This window comes from Rissa tridactyla, chromosome 4 (assembly GCF_028500815.1).
Source record: "Rissa tridactyla isolate bRisTri1 chromosome 4, bRisTri1.patW.cur.20221130, whole genome shotgun sequence".
Taxonomy (NCBI): domain Eukaryota; kingdom Metazoa; phylum Chordata; class Aves; order Charadriiformes; family Laridae; genus Rissa; species Rissa tridactyla.
Genome location: NC_071469.1, coordinates 13,145,848 through 13,163,337, shown reverse-complemented (window position 1 = coordinate 13,163,337; position 17,490 = coordinate 13,145,848). Strand labels below are relative to the sequence as shown.

The window sequence follows — 17,490 nt, the reverse complement described above, 5'->3', positions numbered from 1 at the left end:
TAACTTATAAATAGCGTTGCTTATTTTGTTGTGACTACTCATGTAAGTGAAATTACTTCAGTGCCCAAATGCGTAGGATAAAGCCTGCAGAAGTGACTTACAGAGGACCAACTCGAGCAGCCCAATCCTGATTTTGTGGCTGAGTCAACCCCTCCAGGAATCATCGAATCATAGAATCATAGAATTGCTGAGGTTGGAAGGGACCTTTAAGATCATCGAGTCCAACCTTTAACCTACCCTGACAAAAGCCACTTCTAAACCATGTCCCTAAGTGCCCCATCTACCCTTTTTTTAAACACCTCCAGGGATGGTGAATCCACCACCTCCCTGGGCAGCCTATTCCAATGTTTAATAACCCTTTCGTGAAAAAATGTTTCCTAATATCCAATCTAAACCTCCCCTGACATAACTTGAACCCGTTTCCTCTCGTCCTATCACTTGTCACCAGGGAGGTCAGTCCCCATCTCTCTACAACCTCCAATGAGACAGCTCCGCTTATATTGATTTTCTGACAAATTTCTGATACATCTTTGAGGATTTTTTTTTTCTTTTTTGGGGGGGAAAACTAGCAGAACAAAACGCTGGATTTTCCCAAATGCTTAAGAACCGTTTGCGCCCTGTGCCCATCATAAAGCAAGCGCTTTTAAAGGAACCCCATGCCTCCATGCATCCCTCCTTCCTCACCAGCCATCAGAGCCGCTCTGAAAAGGGAAGGCGTACGTGATAAAACGAGGGACTTTCGATAAAACAACGGATTCTACTTAAATCTTCACGCGGCCTACGAGTTCTGGGCAGGCCGTGTGCCTGCCTTCCCCTCAGAGGCGGGCACCCCACCACAGCAACCCCCCCGAGCCTACCGCAAGGCCGAGGTCGCCTTCAGGCTCTCTCCAGTGGCCCCCGCCGCTCCCCGGGCTGCCCCGCACACAACCCGCCCCCCCGAACCCTCACACCGAGAGGGGAAACCAGGCGGCGGACCCTTCTCCGTCCGTCCGTCCGTCCCTCCCCCCCTCCCCTCCCCTCCCCTCCCCTCCCCTCCCCTCCCCTCCCCTCCCCTCAGCGTGCGGGGGCGGCGGCGCGGCCTCCCTACAAGCGCGCCCGCCGCCCGCCGCCTCGGTTTGGCGGTTAGGCGCGCGGCGGCGGCGGTTGGGGCCGGCCCTTAGACTACAGGTCCCGTGGCGCCCCGCGGCGCGGAGGCGGGACGCGGGCGGCGGAAGGGGCGCCGCTCCCTGGCGGCGGCGGGGGGCAGCTCTATCCGGGCCTTTGGCGCTCTCCCTTCCTTTCGCGCCGGCGGCCGCTGCGAGGCGGCGGGTCCATGTGCGTACGGCGCGGCGCGGCCCCGGCCCCTGCCCTCCGCCTCCTCCTCTTCCCCCCGCCGCCGCCGCCATGGACCCCAACACCATCATCGAGGCCCTGCGGGGTACCATGGATCCGGCGTTGCGGGAAGCCGCCGAGAGGCAGCTTAACGAGGTGAGGGAGACGACGGGGCCTGGGCCGGGGCTGCGGCCGCCGCGATACTGGAAGGCGGAGCGGGGGGGGGACACACAGCGGGGCGGGCGGCGGGGTCGGGGCAGGCCTGTGTGAGGGGGAAGCGGGGCAAGGGCGGCGGGAAGGGGGCCGGGGGCGCGGGGAGACGGGGCTGAGGGAGCGGGAGGAGGGGGGGGGGGGGCGGCTCCCTCAGCCCCATCTCCCCGCGCCCCCGGCCCCCTTCCCGCCGCCGAGCCCCGCCTGGTGTCACGGCGGCTGCAGGCCGGGCCCGACCGCCCGACTCGCATTGTCCCCGGCACATGGCAGCAGGGCCTCCGGCCGGGGCCAGGCCAGGCCATGCCGTACCGGGCGGGGCTGCTCAAGGAGGGAGATTTAGCGGCCAGAAAGCGGTCCGGCGTTGAGGGAGGAGGCCCCCGTTGGCTTTCCTGCCGGTAGCAAATTACCTCCATTGTCTTCTTGCTCAACCCGGGGAAGGATCATCTGTAAGGAGGGGTGTTTAAAATCGTCGGTGGCGCAGGCCCCCGGTGGCTCAGAGGCTGGAGCCAGTCCTGCCTAGGACTGTCTAAGGGCAATCTTTGGATGTGGAAGGGAGTAATCTGTGAACGGGAAAAGGGGTATCAAGACCCCCATCACTTTATAACTAGTGCAGCCTGTTAGTGTAAGAGTGACCTGGTCTGAGTTCAGAAATAAATCTGGTAGCCTGGCGTTGTGTGGTGTTCGTACAAATCCTTTGGACTCCGGGTTCAGCGGCGCTCTGGAGGTAGGTGTGCTTTCTGGGTGTAGTATCGACACGTGCCCAAGAGACGGGGGAAGACAGAGTTCCCAACCCAGGTATGTCATCCACTTAGACTACATTTGTATGTCATATTGGGATAGAGCAAAACCAGCAGGTCCTAGTTCCACAGGTTTCAATTTTAGAAGAAGGTTGTATTTTTGTTCCACTTAACTACACCCGGTAGCTGAAAACTTTTCTTTATTAATGAGACACAGCCGCAGGACTTTTAGACATTCTGAAAAAAAGGTGTTCTAGTGTTTGACTCAGAGAAAAGGTGATAGCTTGATGGAGTAGGTAAAGGATAAGCCTGTGTGGCAGCTCTTGTGGTGCCTTTAGTTGGCCTTTTCCACAAACGTTTTTCTTTGTTGCTCTTAAGCAGACTTTAGACCTGAGAAAATACATTTAATGCAACAGCTGTTCAGCAGAGCTTAGATAAAGGTGGGCCAAATGCTCTGTTGGCGGTAGAGAAACTTTCAAAAACTAAAGGTACAGCTGCTCATATTATAAAAAAGTGTAATTAGGCTGAATTCCTGCATGTCTTTTAATAAGTGAATGGCAAATAAGTATTAGGTACATTTGAAATAGCTGTAAAATTACTCAATGTTTAATTGAGGTTTGTGTAAAGTAATTGGCTATCTTTTCTATATACTTCAGTAAAAAGTATTTTAGTCTTTCTTATTTAAACCAAAAGTGAAAATAATGTAATTGCCTGTAAAGACAGTAATATGTATGAAGATTTAAGCTGGCTCCAAAATGCAATTTTTTTGTGTTCTATGCATGTCAATATCTATATATAGTAACTTGCTTGAAATCTATTTTAGCTGTTTCTGCAGGTGTTGAGTTGCTGAACATGCAGGAAATGACGTTCTCTGCCAGTCGGGGTCTTCAGCAAATGGCTAACTCTTGCATGAAGGATCGTGCTCACTGGCAACTACCTTTTGTTCACACTTTTGAATCAAAACATGATAGTCTATCATGTACTATACAAGTATTAAATTGGTATAAAATCAAAATATCTGTTCCCCTTTAAAAACACCGGATATTATTGAACCTGTGCGTAAGCATTCTTTATGATTGGAAATGTAGCCTCACTGATCTTTCAGAGATCTTCTGTGATAAAAATATTTGCTAAACCCTAAATCTGCAGGCACTCGTACATTTATGTAGTTTTAGTCACATGCATGGTCTTGGTGTTGCGTAGGTTTATTGAAGTCAGTTATGCATTTGCTTGCAGGATATAGGTCTAAATCTGTTAACTGTTAGGGCAATTGTGTCACCAGTTGATATTTTATGGGGTCTCTTTCTCTGTAAAGATGAAATCATCCAGCAGTGAATGCTGTTCTTGCACGTGGCCAGGCACACAGAAGTGTTCTTATAATTTAAGTTTAATAGTTGTCCTTGGTTGACCTTTTAGTTTACCTTTAATTTGTCTGAAGTGTCTCTATTGTGCTGATGAGTCTGGTTTTCAGTAGAATGGTCATTTTACCGTATCAGAAAAGAACGTGCCTCAGTCAGTAATTGATATTCCTAATTAATGGAAGAGTTAAGTGTCTGATCTGTCTTCATCATAATCAAGAAAGTTTCCACTGACTGGAGAAGGGAACCGGGATGGGTGTATGATTCTTGGTTTGTCCAGGCTTTGTTATTTTTCATCTGACCTTGGCTAAGTCGTGAATTGTTCTGTGCTTTATTTCTTCTTTCAGTAAGTCTTATCAGGTTATATTGCCTGCACATAAAATCCTGTGAGAACTTTTAGAGTTGAGATACCTGCATTTTTTTTTTTAGTGTATTTCAGTCTCTTTGGCTTTACTTTCCTCACTGTGAAAATAAGTTGTAGGGAATGATACCACTAACTCTTGTGTCTGACAGTGTCTCACGTAATTTCCAGCTGATGGTGTAACCCTGAGGTGTTTGCCCATCTCTGTCCCCGTCTTACAGGGGAAGGCTGTGTTTTACAAGGACTTAGAACCAGACTCTTCAAGTAAGCTACTGGAAAGCAGCAAGAAGATGCTGTTGCCTTTTGAAACAGTCTTTGTACTGCGTGTACAAAGTGTTTCCCAGAAATGGTGATGAAAATAGATATTTTTAACTATGCAGCTATGGAATGACACTCTGAAAGTAATACACAGTGTTTCATCTTTTAATATCAACGTATTTATAAAGACAAAGTTGCTAGATAATACTTTTCTTACAGGTTTCTTATTTGTAATTCTGGATAATTTATAACTTAACTGTTATGTACGTCTTGTAAATATCTGAGCTTAACCTAAGTATGTATGAGCTATTAAGATATCTTTTTAGACTAACAACCCAATTTTTGTGTCCAAGAATGTTGTGTTTTGTTTTGTTTTTTTTTAAAAAGGAGACCAATCACCAATAACTCATTTTTTTAAGTCAAAGCTTAACAGAGTTTGTTTAGGAAAATGTTATGCTGTTGCTCTACTGAAAAAGTGCCTTTCAGAAGTTATGTTTAAGCTGTTTCACATTCTAATATAAGCAACAGGGGAAGGAAAAATGCTTTAGCTTGTTGACTAGTCACTGTAGCATGCCATCAGTTTAACAGGATACAGTAGGGCCTAGTTCAGTGTCTTGCATTGCCTGCTTAATAGATACAAATGTCAGAATGATGTAATGATTAAATTAAATGATTGGACCGTAACTACTGGGAGCTTTGGAGTGAAAGGTTGTCAAAGGGGAAGAAGCAAGCTGCTTATTATGTGGTGCCTTTCACACAGGTATTTCCAAATGCTGAAATGCTATGTTTTGGATACTTTGGGGTAGGTATTTATAGTGTTACCCTGATCTTCAATTTTTTTTTAACCTTTTCTAGCATGGTCTGTATGTATAATACCTACGGCTATATATTGTAGTGTGAGGAAGAACAAGAACAGAGCATGAGGTTCCTGGCTCTGATTATCAGATCATGGGCTCTCTTTTAAAGTTGTTAGTATGACACTTCACCAAAAGTACTTGATCGTTTTCATTTCCCTTCTGTCTATGTATTTTGGTGTGTGCTAGATGAGAGGTGCTTTGGGAAAGGATGATCTTAAATTGTATGTATGAAGGCTGGTCCAACGCCAGAAATCCCCTTGGGGGCAGTAAGGAACCAAGGGAGCTTTGTCTTCCTTCGGAAGAAGTTACATTCTTCATGCACATTAACCCAGTACAAGTTAAAATCTTAGTATACAGGGTGCCTTGCTACTTTCTCATGACTTAGCAAATAGTTACTGTGTGTGCTTAGCCAGCCTTTGCTAAGAGCACGTTCCTTTTTTCTCTGCGAACATGAGAGCAAATAGGCTTCAGAACTTGCAGACAGTATTGCGATGAAATGAGCCTCAAGGATGTTTGCAAGATCTGATGAGCATGTATGTATTTTTTGTGGACCTTCAACTGGATTTACATGTACGTTGTAGCTGCATAAGAGGTGGCAGTACTAGCTTGCAAAAACCTGAGGTCAGAATGACTTCCGCACCTGCTGAGTTCTTAAAAAAGAATTGAAAGAGTGCTACAGGGCAGTTTGCTGATTCAGCATGGCCTTACAGTTCCTGGCCTTACCTTTCTATAAAAAAAACCCCAAACTGTTTTCATCTCAGTGTAATAGTTGTGTTCACCTAGTTCTGTTATGGTCTAGATAAAAAATTGCATGCACATTTTTTCAAAATTGGGACAGCAGAGATGCATTGAATTTGTATTTTTTCAACTCCTCTATAAAGAAATCGTAGCTTTTACTTAAATGTGTGCTACTTTTAATAACTATTTAAATAACCTAGGGTTGTAGTTGAGCAACATATAGTAAATACCACCCTTCTGATTTGATTTTTTGGTAACGGTAAAGGAGGTACCTATTGTAGTGTGTCTGTTATGGTATTTTAAATTCTCAATGTCTAAGCAGAACGCACGGAGGTCTTTTTGCCTGAGCTGAAGCCTCTTGTTTTTATCATTTAGTGGCATGCAGGTTTTGTGTAAGATATGAATAATTCTAGTATTAAAGGTGAATGTAACTGACTTCAGAGGTTATTATTACTGGGGAAAAAGTGTTTTTCTGTATCATGATTACTGTTGATAGTTTATATGCGATGAACTGGTTTCTTTAATGTTAACTTCAAACTTCATTTATATTTCAGATTATGGAGCTGGCATGACACTTTTCTCAAAACTGTGTTTTAGTACATGGCCAACAAGCCAACCCTGCCAGGAAAAACTGCAATGAAATATGCAAAAAAGATTGTATGTTCTGAAACTGATTGATATTAACAGACAGTGGTGCAACGTTTGTGGTCTGATAGAATACATTCCTTAGCTCGCGAGGCTGCATAGCAAAGACTGCTCTTGGGAAAAGTCCCTGAATTCTTTGGCTCTTAGACAACAAAGTCATACCAGTGACATGGCATGTTGGAACATTTGTAAGGGGGAAGGACTAGAGATGGGTTTTGGTTTTGTTTTTTAAAAATACTGAGTTGATGTTGGAAAACAGACTTTGACTGTGACAGAAACATTTTTTTTCAGTTATCGTTGTAGTTTTCTAAATTAATATGTATTTTTAAAGGATATTTATAGACAAGGAGCCAAGAGAATAAAAGACAAAATTTTACCAATGTCAAAACTTAAGTCAAATAAATTGTTCCTATTCTCCACACAGTTTAGATTATACGATAGCAACCATTGTGAAATCTTGATTTTAATTCTTGCATGCCGGAGCCATGGCACTCCTGTGTAGAATGACGCTGCTTCCCAGTAGCTTTCACTGAAGTGGCATCAGTGCACCCAATTCTTCTGGAGACTGGGGCGCGCATGGGCCAGCAGAGTCCTCTACATTCAGATAGTTCTCTGATAGACCTTTAATGAATCTTCATTTGTAGCTCATCAATTGTGGAAGTATTCCGGCTAATTGCCTGCACTAAAACCAAAAGCCAGTATTTGTATAAAATTTTTACCTAAAATAGGTGTGTTTTTTTGTTTGGTTGGGGTTTTTTTAGCAGTGCTGTCAGTGAAGAGGAACTTGATGTCCTCAGAGGCAGCCATCTTTGGAGAGTAAAAATACTAAAGATTAAAGTAGCTGAAATGGATGTGTGTTCTGTATTTTTTTAATGCCATAGGCACAAAATCAGCATCTATGTGGTATCTTAAGTTCAGTTGTTTTTCCATGTGCCAATAAAACGTTGGATGTTCTTTTTAATACTCGAGCAAAGCAAGGGAGGAAGTTACAAGTTATTGTAGTATCTGGGGTTTTATTTGATCCTTCAGTACACATATACCTGTCCGTACTCCTCCCCACATTTCAGTTTCTGTGGAATCACCTTCCCTTCAGTGTCATGGGAAGAGCTTCATTATAAAGAGTTTGGAAGTACTTTATATTCTGTATAGAATGCATAGAAGTGTTAATGTAGCTCTGTGAATTCAGTTGTGAACTGAATGGATTGAGAGGAGGCTTTGTTTGGAAAGTACAAGGTATTTTACTTATGCTACTTTGTATTAAAAGCACACAAATTATTTCTAGTCTGAATTTCTGCTTTGAACCACTAAAGGTGATGAAGTAGCTCATCCTTGTGGTTGGTGAGTGTCTGATGCTTGAGACGTTAATAAGGATGATACTTGTAAGACTTTAAAAAAATGAGATAATGGTGTAGATGTTTTGTTCCCATCCTGTAAAACTTGTTATAGTTCAAAGAATCCAGTGAAAATATATTAATCCTACATACTAATATAATTGACATTTCTAGGGAGCTTCTATAGCTTGCTACAGTCCTGATTTTTCCAATGAAGAAAAGATTATTCTTTGGTATTTTATTAAATTTCAACGTGTGGCAGTTTTGTACACTGCTATTTCTTTGTCGCTTTTTGCTTTTAAGACACATCATTTTTGTATTCAATTTCTTTTGTTATTCCCATTAGTCCCTTGATAGTTCTTAGGCAATTTCTCTATTTTTTATTGAAATGTCCCTGTTACAGTTGCTTTACTTAAAAGGGTAGTTGTCATTTATCATGAAAGAAGGGAAAGTAATCCTTCATTTTTAAAATTCTAGGATTAAATGTGTTTCAATTTCCAAACATGAAATGCATTGCAAATTTTCACTATTGAAAAGGTAACTAATAAGTTTATCATAGTCACTGCGGAAAGACATGGGTTTGCACTTCTAAGTCCATTTTATGCAGACAGTAATCTGACTTTATGCGTAGGTGAGTTAAAGGTTATTGAAACTGAAAGCTTTCTTCGTAATAACACACTTAAGTATAGGAGCGCTTCCGTTGACATTAATGTTAGGCATATAATTGAATACTGTGCAGAATTAAGGTCTAATGTCATTTGGTATGTGTTGCGGGAAAAGTGTGTCTTACTAATGTTACTTAAGAAAAGAAGGAACTTAACAGACCTGTAGCTGTAGTAGAAATTAATACCAACACGCAATTTTTATTTTAAATGTATTTGTTCAACCATTACCTGACAGTTGAAAACAAATACTTTTTTTCCATTTGAAAGTATATTTGCTTCTTCAGGACTTTGAGGATATCAGAGGGACCCGGGTCAGAAAGTTGCGTGCTCATATTGCACTGTCAGTTACTCACAATTCATCAAAACACACTCTACAAATAAACATTTCAGTTGGACCAGATGCGAGTGTTGCTCCTGTGCATTTTCTGTGGCCTGTAGATTTTTAGTGCATAGAATGAATACGTACAACAATGTTTTAACATTTTGGGGAGATTATTAAGTCAAGTTAATTTTTCATTTAAAATCAGTTTTAAATAACAGGAGATAGAAAACAAGCTACAGTAATCAAATCTTAGTACAAATGCATGAAAATGTCATGTCTTAGGCTATCCCTTTTGTTTATACTAGAGCATATAGGAGATATTTGCTAGGGAAGGTTAAGTTTGGAGAGAAGAACCTGGTGCTGTAAGAATGAGCTGGGCAGCCTTACACTCTTTTACTGTCAAAAGAGCTTTTGGTGCTACTAAAAGAATAGAAAGATAATTTCTGATTGTTTTTCTTTATGATGTTAATTTGCTCTGCTGCAGTAACTGAGACAATAGTTTATTTTTTATGAATGTATAGTGTAATTTAAATTGTTTTCAAAGTATTAATTTATTTGCTTTATGTAGGGAGTAAGAAACTGAGTAACAAGTAACTAAGAGGTGTTTTCCTGTGAGTTTAACAGGTTGAGTTATGTAGCTCTGTGCAGTTGTCTTTGGTAGAAGTGCTGCAAAGAACATAGGAAATTATTGACATGTAAGTGAAGATAAAGCAGCAATATATCTTGGCAATTTGAATCATGGATTAATGAGGTTAGAAGGGACCTCTGCGGATCATCTCATCCAGCCCCCTGAAGCAAAGTTGTTTTGAAGATAGATGAGGTAGATCAGGACTTGTCCAATTGAGTTCTGAGTATCTCAAAGGATGAGGTCCCACAGCTTCTGCGGACAGACTGTTCTAGACCTTGGCTGCCTTTGTGATTTATTTTTTTTTTCCTTTTATAAAATAGGAATTTCCCCCACTGCAGCTCATGTCCATTGACTCTTGACCTTGAGGAGAATTATGCTGTTTTCCAGTTATAAAAAGTAGAGTTAGTTTTTAAGGATTACAGTTCACTTTTCCCAGCAAAATTAATTTAATGTTTCGAGTTTTTGATGCTTAGGAAAGGTGGGTAAAGGATGCTGTAATAATGTTAAGGTTAGTTTCCTTGTACTGAAAATGTAATATAGCATTTAGTGTTATCAATGACATTTCTCATTATTGTAAGAAAAAATATGTTTTGTTTTCTTTGCAAGTAAACTCTTGCAAATCCTTGCAAAGTTGTTAGTCTGCGGATATCACCACATTTAGGTCTCCGTACTGCTGGTTTGCTGTTGTATGGGTATGCTGAGAGTTGCTGCAGTAATGCATAAGTGGTCACCTGAAGCTGTTTTTTCCGAAAGATGAGCTATGAGTTGGGCAGGCTTGCCTAAGGCTGGACTTAGTTTTGTAACATAGTTGCTGTCTGTTTCTTAGATTACTACATACTGAATTCATACCTTGTTAAAAGGTCACTGTAAACTTGCTGCACTTGGGTTTTTCTGGCTATTTAGATATTCTTCTTTCAAGTAAGTATTTGTTATGAATGAAGAACATGTTCGGTGACTGTAAAAGGCTGATTCCTGAAGCCTGTTTAATGATTTCAACTCTATTACCTTAAACGGTAGGGTTTTTCCTCCCCCATGCTGTCTTCAGAATACAGTGAGCATGAAACTTTGGAATGCTTTGGTTGATTAGCCGAGTACTGTGAAACTGTCTGAATTGCTGGTATTCTATTGATTGCATTACATCATTATAAAGATATTGTAAAACCTAATGGGAGTATTCTAAAACTTAACTGTGACTAAATAATACTTACTTTTTTTCCTCTGCAGGCTCATAAGTCAGTGAACTTTGTTTCAACTCTGCTTCAGATCACGATGTCCGAGCAACTGGATTTACCAGTGAGACAGGCAGGCAAGTTTTCAAATCTTTTTTTCATTGTATCTACTTTAATGATGCATACACACAAGTACATATGCAGATACTGTTAAAGAATTCTAATCAATTTAATCTCAAATACTCAAAAGTTGAGAGTCGCTTAAATTACAGTCGTCATGAACTATATCTGGCACCATACACTGAATAGGGAAAACAGAAAGAAAAAGCAGCTGGCTCTTCAGTGATTGCTACCCTTTATTTCTAGTGAATAATGGTCTTTGGGGAAACAGAATGGTTTATGATGCTAGTACACTTGGTTCGAGGAAGTAATTTAACCTTGTCCTACTAATGCTAATGTTTCTAAACATTTTAAATGCAAGAAAACAAATTATGTCTTTTGGAACCCTGTTGGTTTGCACATGAGCCATCAGTAAAATTGGTTATCGAATACTAGCAACTCCATACATCATCTTAAAGCTGCTATGATTACTTGATAGAGGTTTCCAACACGATACTTTAATGGTTTTTCTGACAGTTCAGGAAGTGTGATCTTAATCACTTTATGTGGCTCTTACATGTAGTAGACTATTCTCAGTTGTAGCATAAGCCTAACTTGCATTTTATCTTATTGATTGGAGGTACCATTCAGATGTTGACTCAAAAAAGTTACTGCTTCACATGTATAACATGCAAAAAAAGGGGGTGCTTTGAAAACAACCTCTGAATATTCGCCCTCAGTGTAAGCCAATTAAAAACCAAAGCAGTTTGTAGAGAATGGAGACAAGTCATACATTGCATAGCTTGCAAACAGTGCATGTTTTGCAAACAAATTAATGGCATGATAAATCCCTTAGAGGACAGATTGAAGTCTGCATCACTTCAGTTTTGTAATAGCTCCTATCTACTGAGTGTTGCTTACCTTTGCAGACCCTTTCAGAAACCCTTTGGTTTCAGAACCTTCAGAAGGTGCATATGGAATTTGGGAAGAGAAGTTGCCTTGTGGATTTGTACATAGAATTAGATTAATAGTAACTTTGTTGTTTGTTTGTAATTTGAGATTTCCTGTTGCATTTTATAAGTCCTTTTCTTTCCAACTGCTGTAATCTATATTCTGCCACATAAGCAGTTTGGATTTGATTGTCAAATCATACATGCAGGCGTTTGTGCCAGCAGCCTGATGGCTGCAAACTGCTGTGGGTCATAACTTTGGTATAAAGGAGCTCTGTTTCTCTTTAGCATTCACTCCTGTTTCACAAATTTAATTAGATTTTTTTTTTTTGCTTACAAGGGATGTTTTAGATAGTCATTAGTATTGATTAGCTTTATTTTAATGAAAATACTAAGAAAATAATTATAAAGTATTTTTCAGAAGTGTGTTGCTAAAATATTCCACAACTGTTTATCTGTAGCATGGATAAAGGCAATACGTTTAGTATTTTTATATGAAAACACATTCTTTACATAACTGAAATACAGACATCACAATAAATGGTTAAAGTGTATCAACTTAGTAAATTATTAGGCTAATAATTTGCATGGTTTATGTATTTTGATTCTCCTATTCAGAAATGGTCAATGAATTAGTCATTTCATTCACTTTCTTTCTAAAATAGATTTCTTCGCAAAATGCGTTTTTGTTTTGTATTTTGAATGACTGTCAGCTGATTTTCCACTTCTGTTTCACAGGAGTTATCTACTTGAAAAATATGATAACCCAGTATTGGCCAGATCGTGAAGCTGCGCCAGGAGAGATTCCACCTTACTCCATCCCAGAAGAAGACAGACACTGTATTCGTGAAAATATTGTAGAAGCCATTATTCACTCTCCTGAGCTCATTAGGTAAGCAGTTTTGATTTGCTTATGAATTGGCTGTGGTTGTTATGGGTTTATGAGTTGGGGTTGTTATGGGTTTTTTGCACAACAAAGATCACCTGCATGCTAAGATCATTGTCATATGCTGTGTATCCTAAGCATAGAATTAATGTAGATGGAAAAACAGTTTTCAGCTTGTGCAGCATGTAGAAATTTAAAATTCCTCACATAGAATCATAGAATTGTTAGGGTTGGAAGGGACCTTAAAGATCATCTAGTTCCAACCCCCCTGCCATGGGCAGGGACATCTCCCACTGGATCAGGTTGCTCAGAGCTCCGTGCAGCCTCGCCTTAAAAACTTCCAGGGATGGGGCTTCCACCACCTCTCTGGGCAACCTGTTCCAGCGTCTCACCACCCTCATGACGAAGATGCTAAACAAGACCGGTCCCAGTACTGATCCTTGAGGGACTCCACTTGTCACTGGCCTCCACTTGGACATGGACCCATTGACAGCCACTCTTTGGGTGCGGCCATCAAGCCAGTTCTTTATCCACTGAATTGTCAGTCCATCAAACCCATATTTTATCAGCTTGGAGACCAGGATGTCATGCGGGACAGTGTCAAAGGCTTTGCTCAGGTCCAGGTAAATGATGTCAGTTGCTCTCCCCTTGTCTATTGATGTTGTGACCTTTTCATAGAAGGCCACCAGGTTTGTCAGGCACAATTTGCCCTTGGTGAAGCCGTGTTAATTGTACCCGATCACCTCTTTGTTATTCTTCTGTCTCAGCAGCGCCTCCAGGAGGATCTGCTCCATAATCTTATCAGGCACGGAGAATATTAAGCAGAAAGTACAAGACCTAAACCTTCTAAACAAAACTTGAAATAAGTCTAAGTTTGGGCAATATTAACTGTTTTCAACACCACAAGAATATTTTTAAAATAATAGCAGTACCTTATTTAATCATTGTGTATTTGATTTCTAGGGTACAGCTTACTACTTGCATTCACCATATTATTAAGCATGATTATCCTAGTCGCTGGACTGCAGTTGTGGAGAAAATTGGATTTTATCTTCAGTCTGACAACAGTGCTTGTTGGCTTGGAATTCTTCTTTGTCTTTATCAACTTGTGAAAAACTATGAGTAAGTTTTTTCTACCATCTAAACCAACAGAATTAATAGATTTGTGTTTATTTTTTGTATCCTATATGTATGCTGTAACAATGTAGAATTGGGTGTGGGATTGCGCAAAGATGATAGAAATCTAATTTTAGAAAATATTCTTGAATACTTACTATGCAGATGTTGGCTCGTGTATCTTCTCCACTAAGAAATTACAGGAAAAGTGCCTTCATTAAAGATTTGAGATCAGAAAAAAGAGGGTGGTTTAAAGCCTTAATTTGGTAGTTGTTTTTTAAGGATTGATAGCAGTAAGAAAGTCTGCTCAAAATCATGACTTTTGCAGAAAATGATTATTTATTTAAACCAGGTTTAGGCTCTTATACAATTTGTACTATAGGTAGCAGTGACACTAAACATATAAAGGTTTCAAAATGTGAAATCTTGAATGTTAGAAAGTTCAGAATTAGTTGACTGACTTTGATATGTTCCTTTTGAAAATTTTGATAGCCTCATCCAACCCATCATAGGAAATCTTCATCAAAGCCCGCCATTCTCCTATATGCAAGGCATTGGGCTAGGATACATACGGATGAATGTTCTTTGCTCTGTATCTGGTATTATGCTCAGAGCTTTAAAGCTGAGGTTGTACTTTAGGAAGTTATGTGGAGCTTAGCTGCTGCTGCTGGCATGTAGGAAGCTCATTTGAGCTGTGTCACAGACAAGTGCAATCCTGGAGTCAGGGAATTGTAGTAGTGGAACTGATGGAGTCCACAGTTAACTCTTTCAAAGCACTGTCATGCGTAACTCTCTTGTTTAGTGTACTTGATTTAAAATGTTGCATTGAAAAATTTCACTGTCTAATTCCACAAATTTTTTGTAAATTAGTGTAAAACAGGTGAATATCAGTTTCTTAAAAATCCTTTTTTTACAAAAAAAGATAAAATCCTTTTATAAAGACTTTTTTAATCTCATGTTGGTTTTTTTTCTATGGCTGAAAATTGCAGGTCCTGCTAGGAAAGGAAAATAAACTAATTTCTCACTTGATTTTCAAATTAAACATCTTTAACCAAATATAGAGCAGAGATCTGAGACACATAAAACATGAAGTGTTCACTGGTAGTGTATTATGATTAAAGCAATCCTTGTTTAGGGAAGAATTTTGATATGAGCCACAGTCATTGTGTGATTAGTGTAGGTAACAGGTGTGTTCATAATCTTAGTTGATCAAACACTAGCTGAGGCCAGCCACTGCTCATACTTGTTTAGCTTTCTGGGTGAAGTCAACAAGGGTCTGTTTCACAAATCATGTAGGATTTTGCATATTGCATTGCGTAAGAATTTGTCTGGAAGCAGGTTTCTGTAAAATTTGTTAAATTACTTATGTCAGTTATGGGGGGATTTTTTTTTTTCATAATATGGAAGGTAAATATCTTAGGCTTTTCAACTTTATTTCTTTTTTTCCAAAATCAGCCAGAAAGATCAAATGGCTGCTTTTTGCGTAGTAATTTTTTCTGGTCTTTTTCTATTGTGTCTTTTGTGGAAATTAGAAACTGAATTTTCCTGATCAACATTTCTATTCCTGAGCAAGATTTCTATTTCAGAAAATACATGGAAACTATATTATTGAATAGGATTTTGGAGCTCTGTGTTCTGTAGTAGTTTTTACAGAACATGCCATCTGGCAGCAGATGGAGTAGACTTTATCTTGTATTTCTAGAAATTGGCACAGTTTAAGAGTCTGAGCATTGATATTTAATATTAGTGAAAAGTCTACCAAAAATGTATTTAAAAAAACAAAATCTAATTCCCCAACCTAAAAATCTCCCATAAGAGTCCAAGAGTATTATAGTATTAATCGGTTAATCAAAATATAAAACTGTACAGTCTTATGGTGATATTTTACTTTGTTCTTACTGTCATCACCAGTATGGACAAGATCCTATTCTGCTGTGATAACTCTTGAGTCAATAAGGACTTTTTTCTTCAGAAGTTAAAAGTTGGGGGGAAAATTTCAAAATGTGGCTTCATTTCCATTCAGGAATTTTGAAATGTTTTAAGAAAGGAAATGGAGCCTTGTTTTCAGCATAGGCAAGCTTCCCATGTCACCAGCATGGGAAGGTCTGAGACACAATTTCAAGGTGGGGTTGCAATCAAAGCCTGCTTAGTGTCCACCATGTAGCCTTGAATTGTTAGATTTGGGCAAATTATATGGTAAGATGAGAGATACATCAATGGTAAACTGTGAGAGATCTCAATTTACTTTCTTCAATGTCCGTGAAGTAATCCAGCTTCTGGAAATATTTTGATAAATTGTGAACTCTGATAAATGTCTTTCTGTGGTTTTACTGACTAGCCTGGCATCTGCCATTCTTGGCAATAAACGCGTACCTTTTGCTTGCAGCTTTTGTAGTGCTCTGATTGCTTTTCACTATAGTAATGGTGTGGCTGAACATGATGTAGTATTCAAAGCGAGTGAGTTGGCAGGAGTGCATTACCAGCAGAAAACTAATGTGAATATATAGTGGAATAATGGATACTCAGCAGCTTTCTAACTTCCCTTTTAACTGTAATGTTGTCTGGCTATAGCTTTATTTCAAATTCTGTAACAAATGATTAGGTTTTTTTAGAATTGGATGCTGTTATGAACTGTAATATAACCTACTTGTGTCTACATCGTGTAAAGATGGACTTTTAAAACTCAAAAGCTACCTGAAAGATCTACAAAACCAGTTTGTTCTTATCTAAAGGTACAAGAAACCAGAGGAGCGGAGTCCTTTGATAGCTGCAATGCAGCATTTTCTACCAGTTCTGAAGGATAGTTTCATTCAGCTCTTGAGTGATCCATCTGATCAGTCTGTCCTCATCCAGAAACAGATCTTCAAAATATTTTATGCCCTTGTCCAGGTAAAAAATAAACTTTGTATATACTTGATTGGTAATTTAGTTTAAAGCATTATGCTTTTCCTTAAAATAGTAAATGACAGAAATATTAACAATATTAGATTACATCTGAATCATTTCCCCTACTACTCAAACTGTGGTATGAATCATAGGTTTTTGCTATGCTTGATTGTGGTGTACTTTTACTTTTGTACAGTGCTATTCCTGGTTGGCATTAGATAGAATTTAGGCACAAGGTAGAGTGTTTGCTAGAAAACTGATCAGAAAATTGGTTTTCGAATAACAGATTGTAGAGCCCAGCCTACATAGAATAACCAGTGTAAATGCAGCAGTTTGGAATGAGTCTTTTCATATGCTGTCAATGGCTTCAGAAGTTAGTGTAACATCCATTTAAGTAGTGTCTTACTTAGCATTGCATAAGCATAATGAATTGGAGTAGAGACCTCTAACACCTTTGAGGATATTGAGAATATGATTAGATTGTGTTAAGTTCTTCAACCTGGTTTTTAGCATCATTTGCTAATCTAATTAAGTGTAGACAAAGATTTGAAAGAGCTAACATTCATACTGTGAAAGTAACATTTATTTTCAAATTGCTTTACAATGAATTTATTTTGGCTTTTTTTTTATAAGTATACGTTACCTTTGGAGTTGATAAATCAGCAAAACTTGACTGAATGGATAGAAATCCTGAAGACTGTTGTCGATAGGGATGTACCAGCTGTAAGTGGCTTTTGGCTATTTATGTCTTTAAGCTTAAATATTTTTCATTCATTAGAATGTTAAAAAATTTATTTTTTTTATTTCTGCATTCTTTTTTCTCAATAGACGCCCAGAAAATAAATTTTTAAACTAAAGAGGGTGTTTTAAGCAGACTAGACAAATTTTGGAAATATGTAGCTTTTATGGGAATTCTGTCATTTTCAAATTATAGCAAAACTTACTTTGGCTTCTTGTTTCAAG

General features: G+C 39.3%; 1 protein-coding gene across 1 annotated transcript in view; it reads left to right on the top strand.

Annotated features, from left to right (window-relative positions):
- Nucleotides 1-1,218: 1,218 nt before the first annotated feature.
- Nucleotides 1,219-17,490, top strand: part of IPO7 (importin 7) — a 40,851-nt gene continuing 24,579 nt past the window's right edge. Inside the window, exons 1-6 of the mRNA XM_054200580.1 lie at nt 1,219-1,467; nt 10,646-10,727; nt 12,378-12,531; nt 13,489-13,647; nt 16,374-16,530; nt 17,161-17,250. Of these exons, the coding sequence (XP_054056555.1) occupies nt 1,384-1,467; nt 10,646-10,727; nt 12,378-12,531; nt 13,489-13,647; nt 16,374-16,530; nt 17,161-17,250 (726 nt within the window). The 5' untranslated portion in view covers nt 1,219-1,383. The remainder of the gene's footprint in view (nt 1,468-10,645; nt 10,728-12,377; nt 12,532-13,488; nt 13,648-16,373; nt 16,531-17,160; nt 17,251-17,490) is intronic.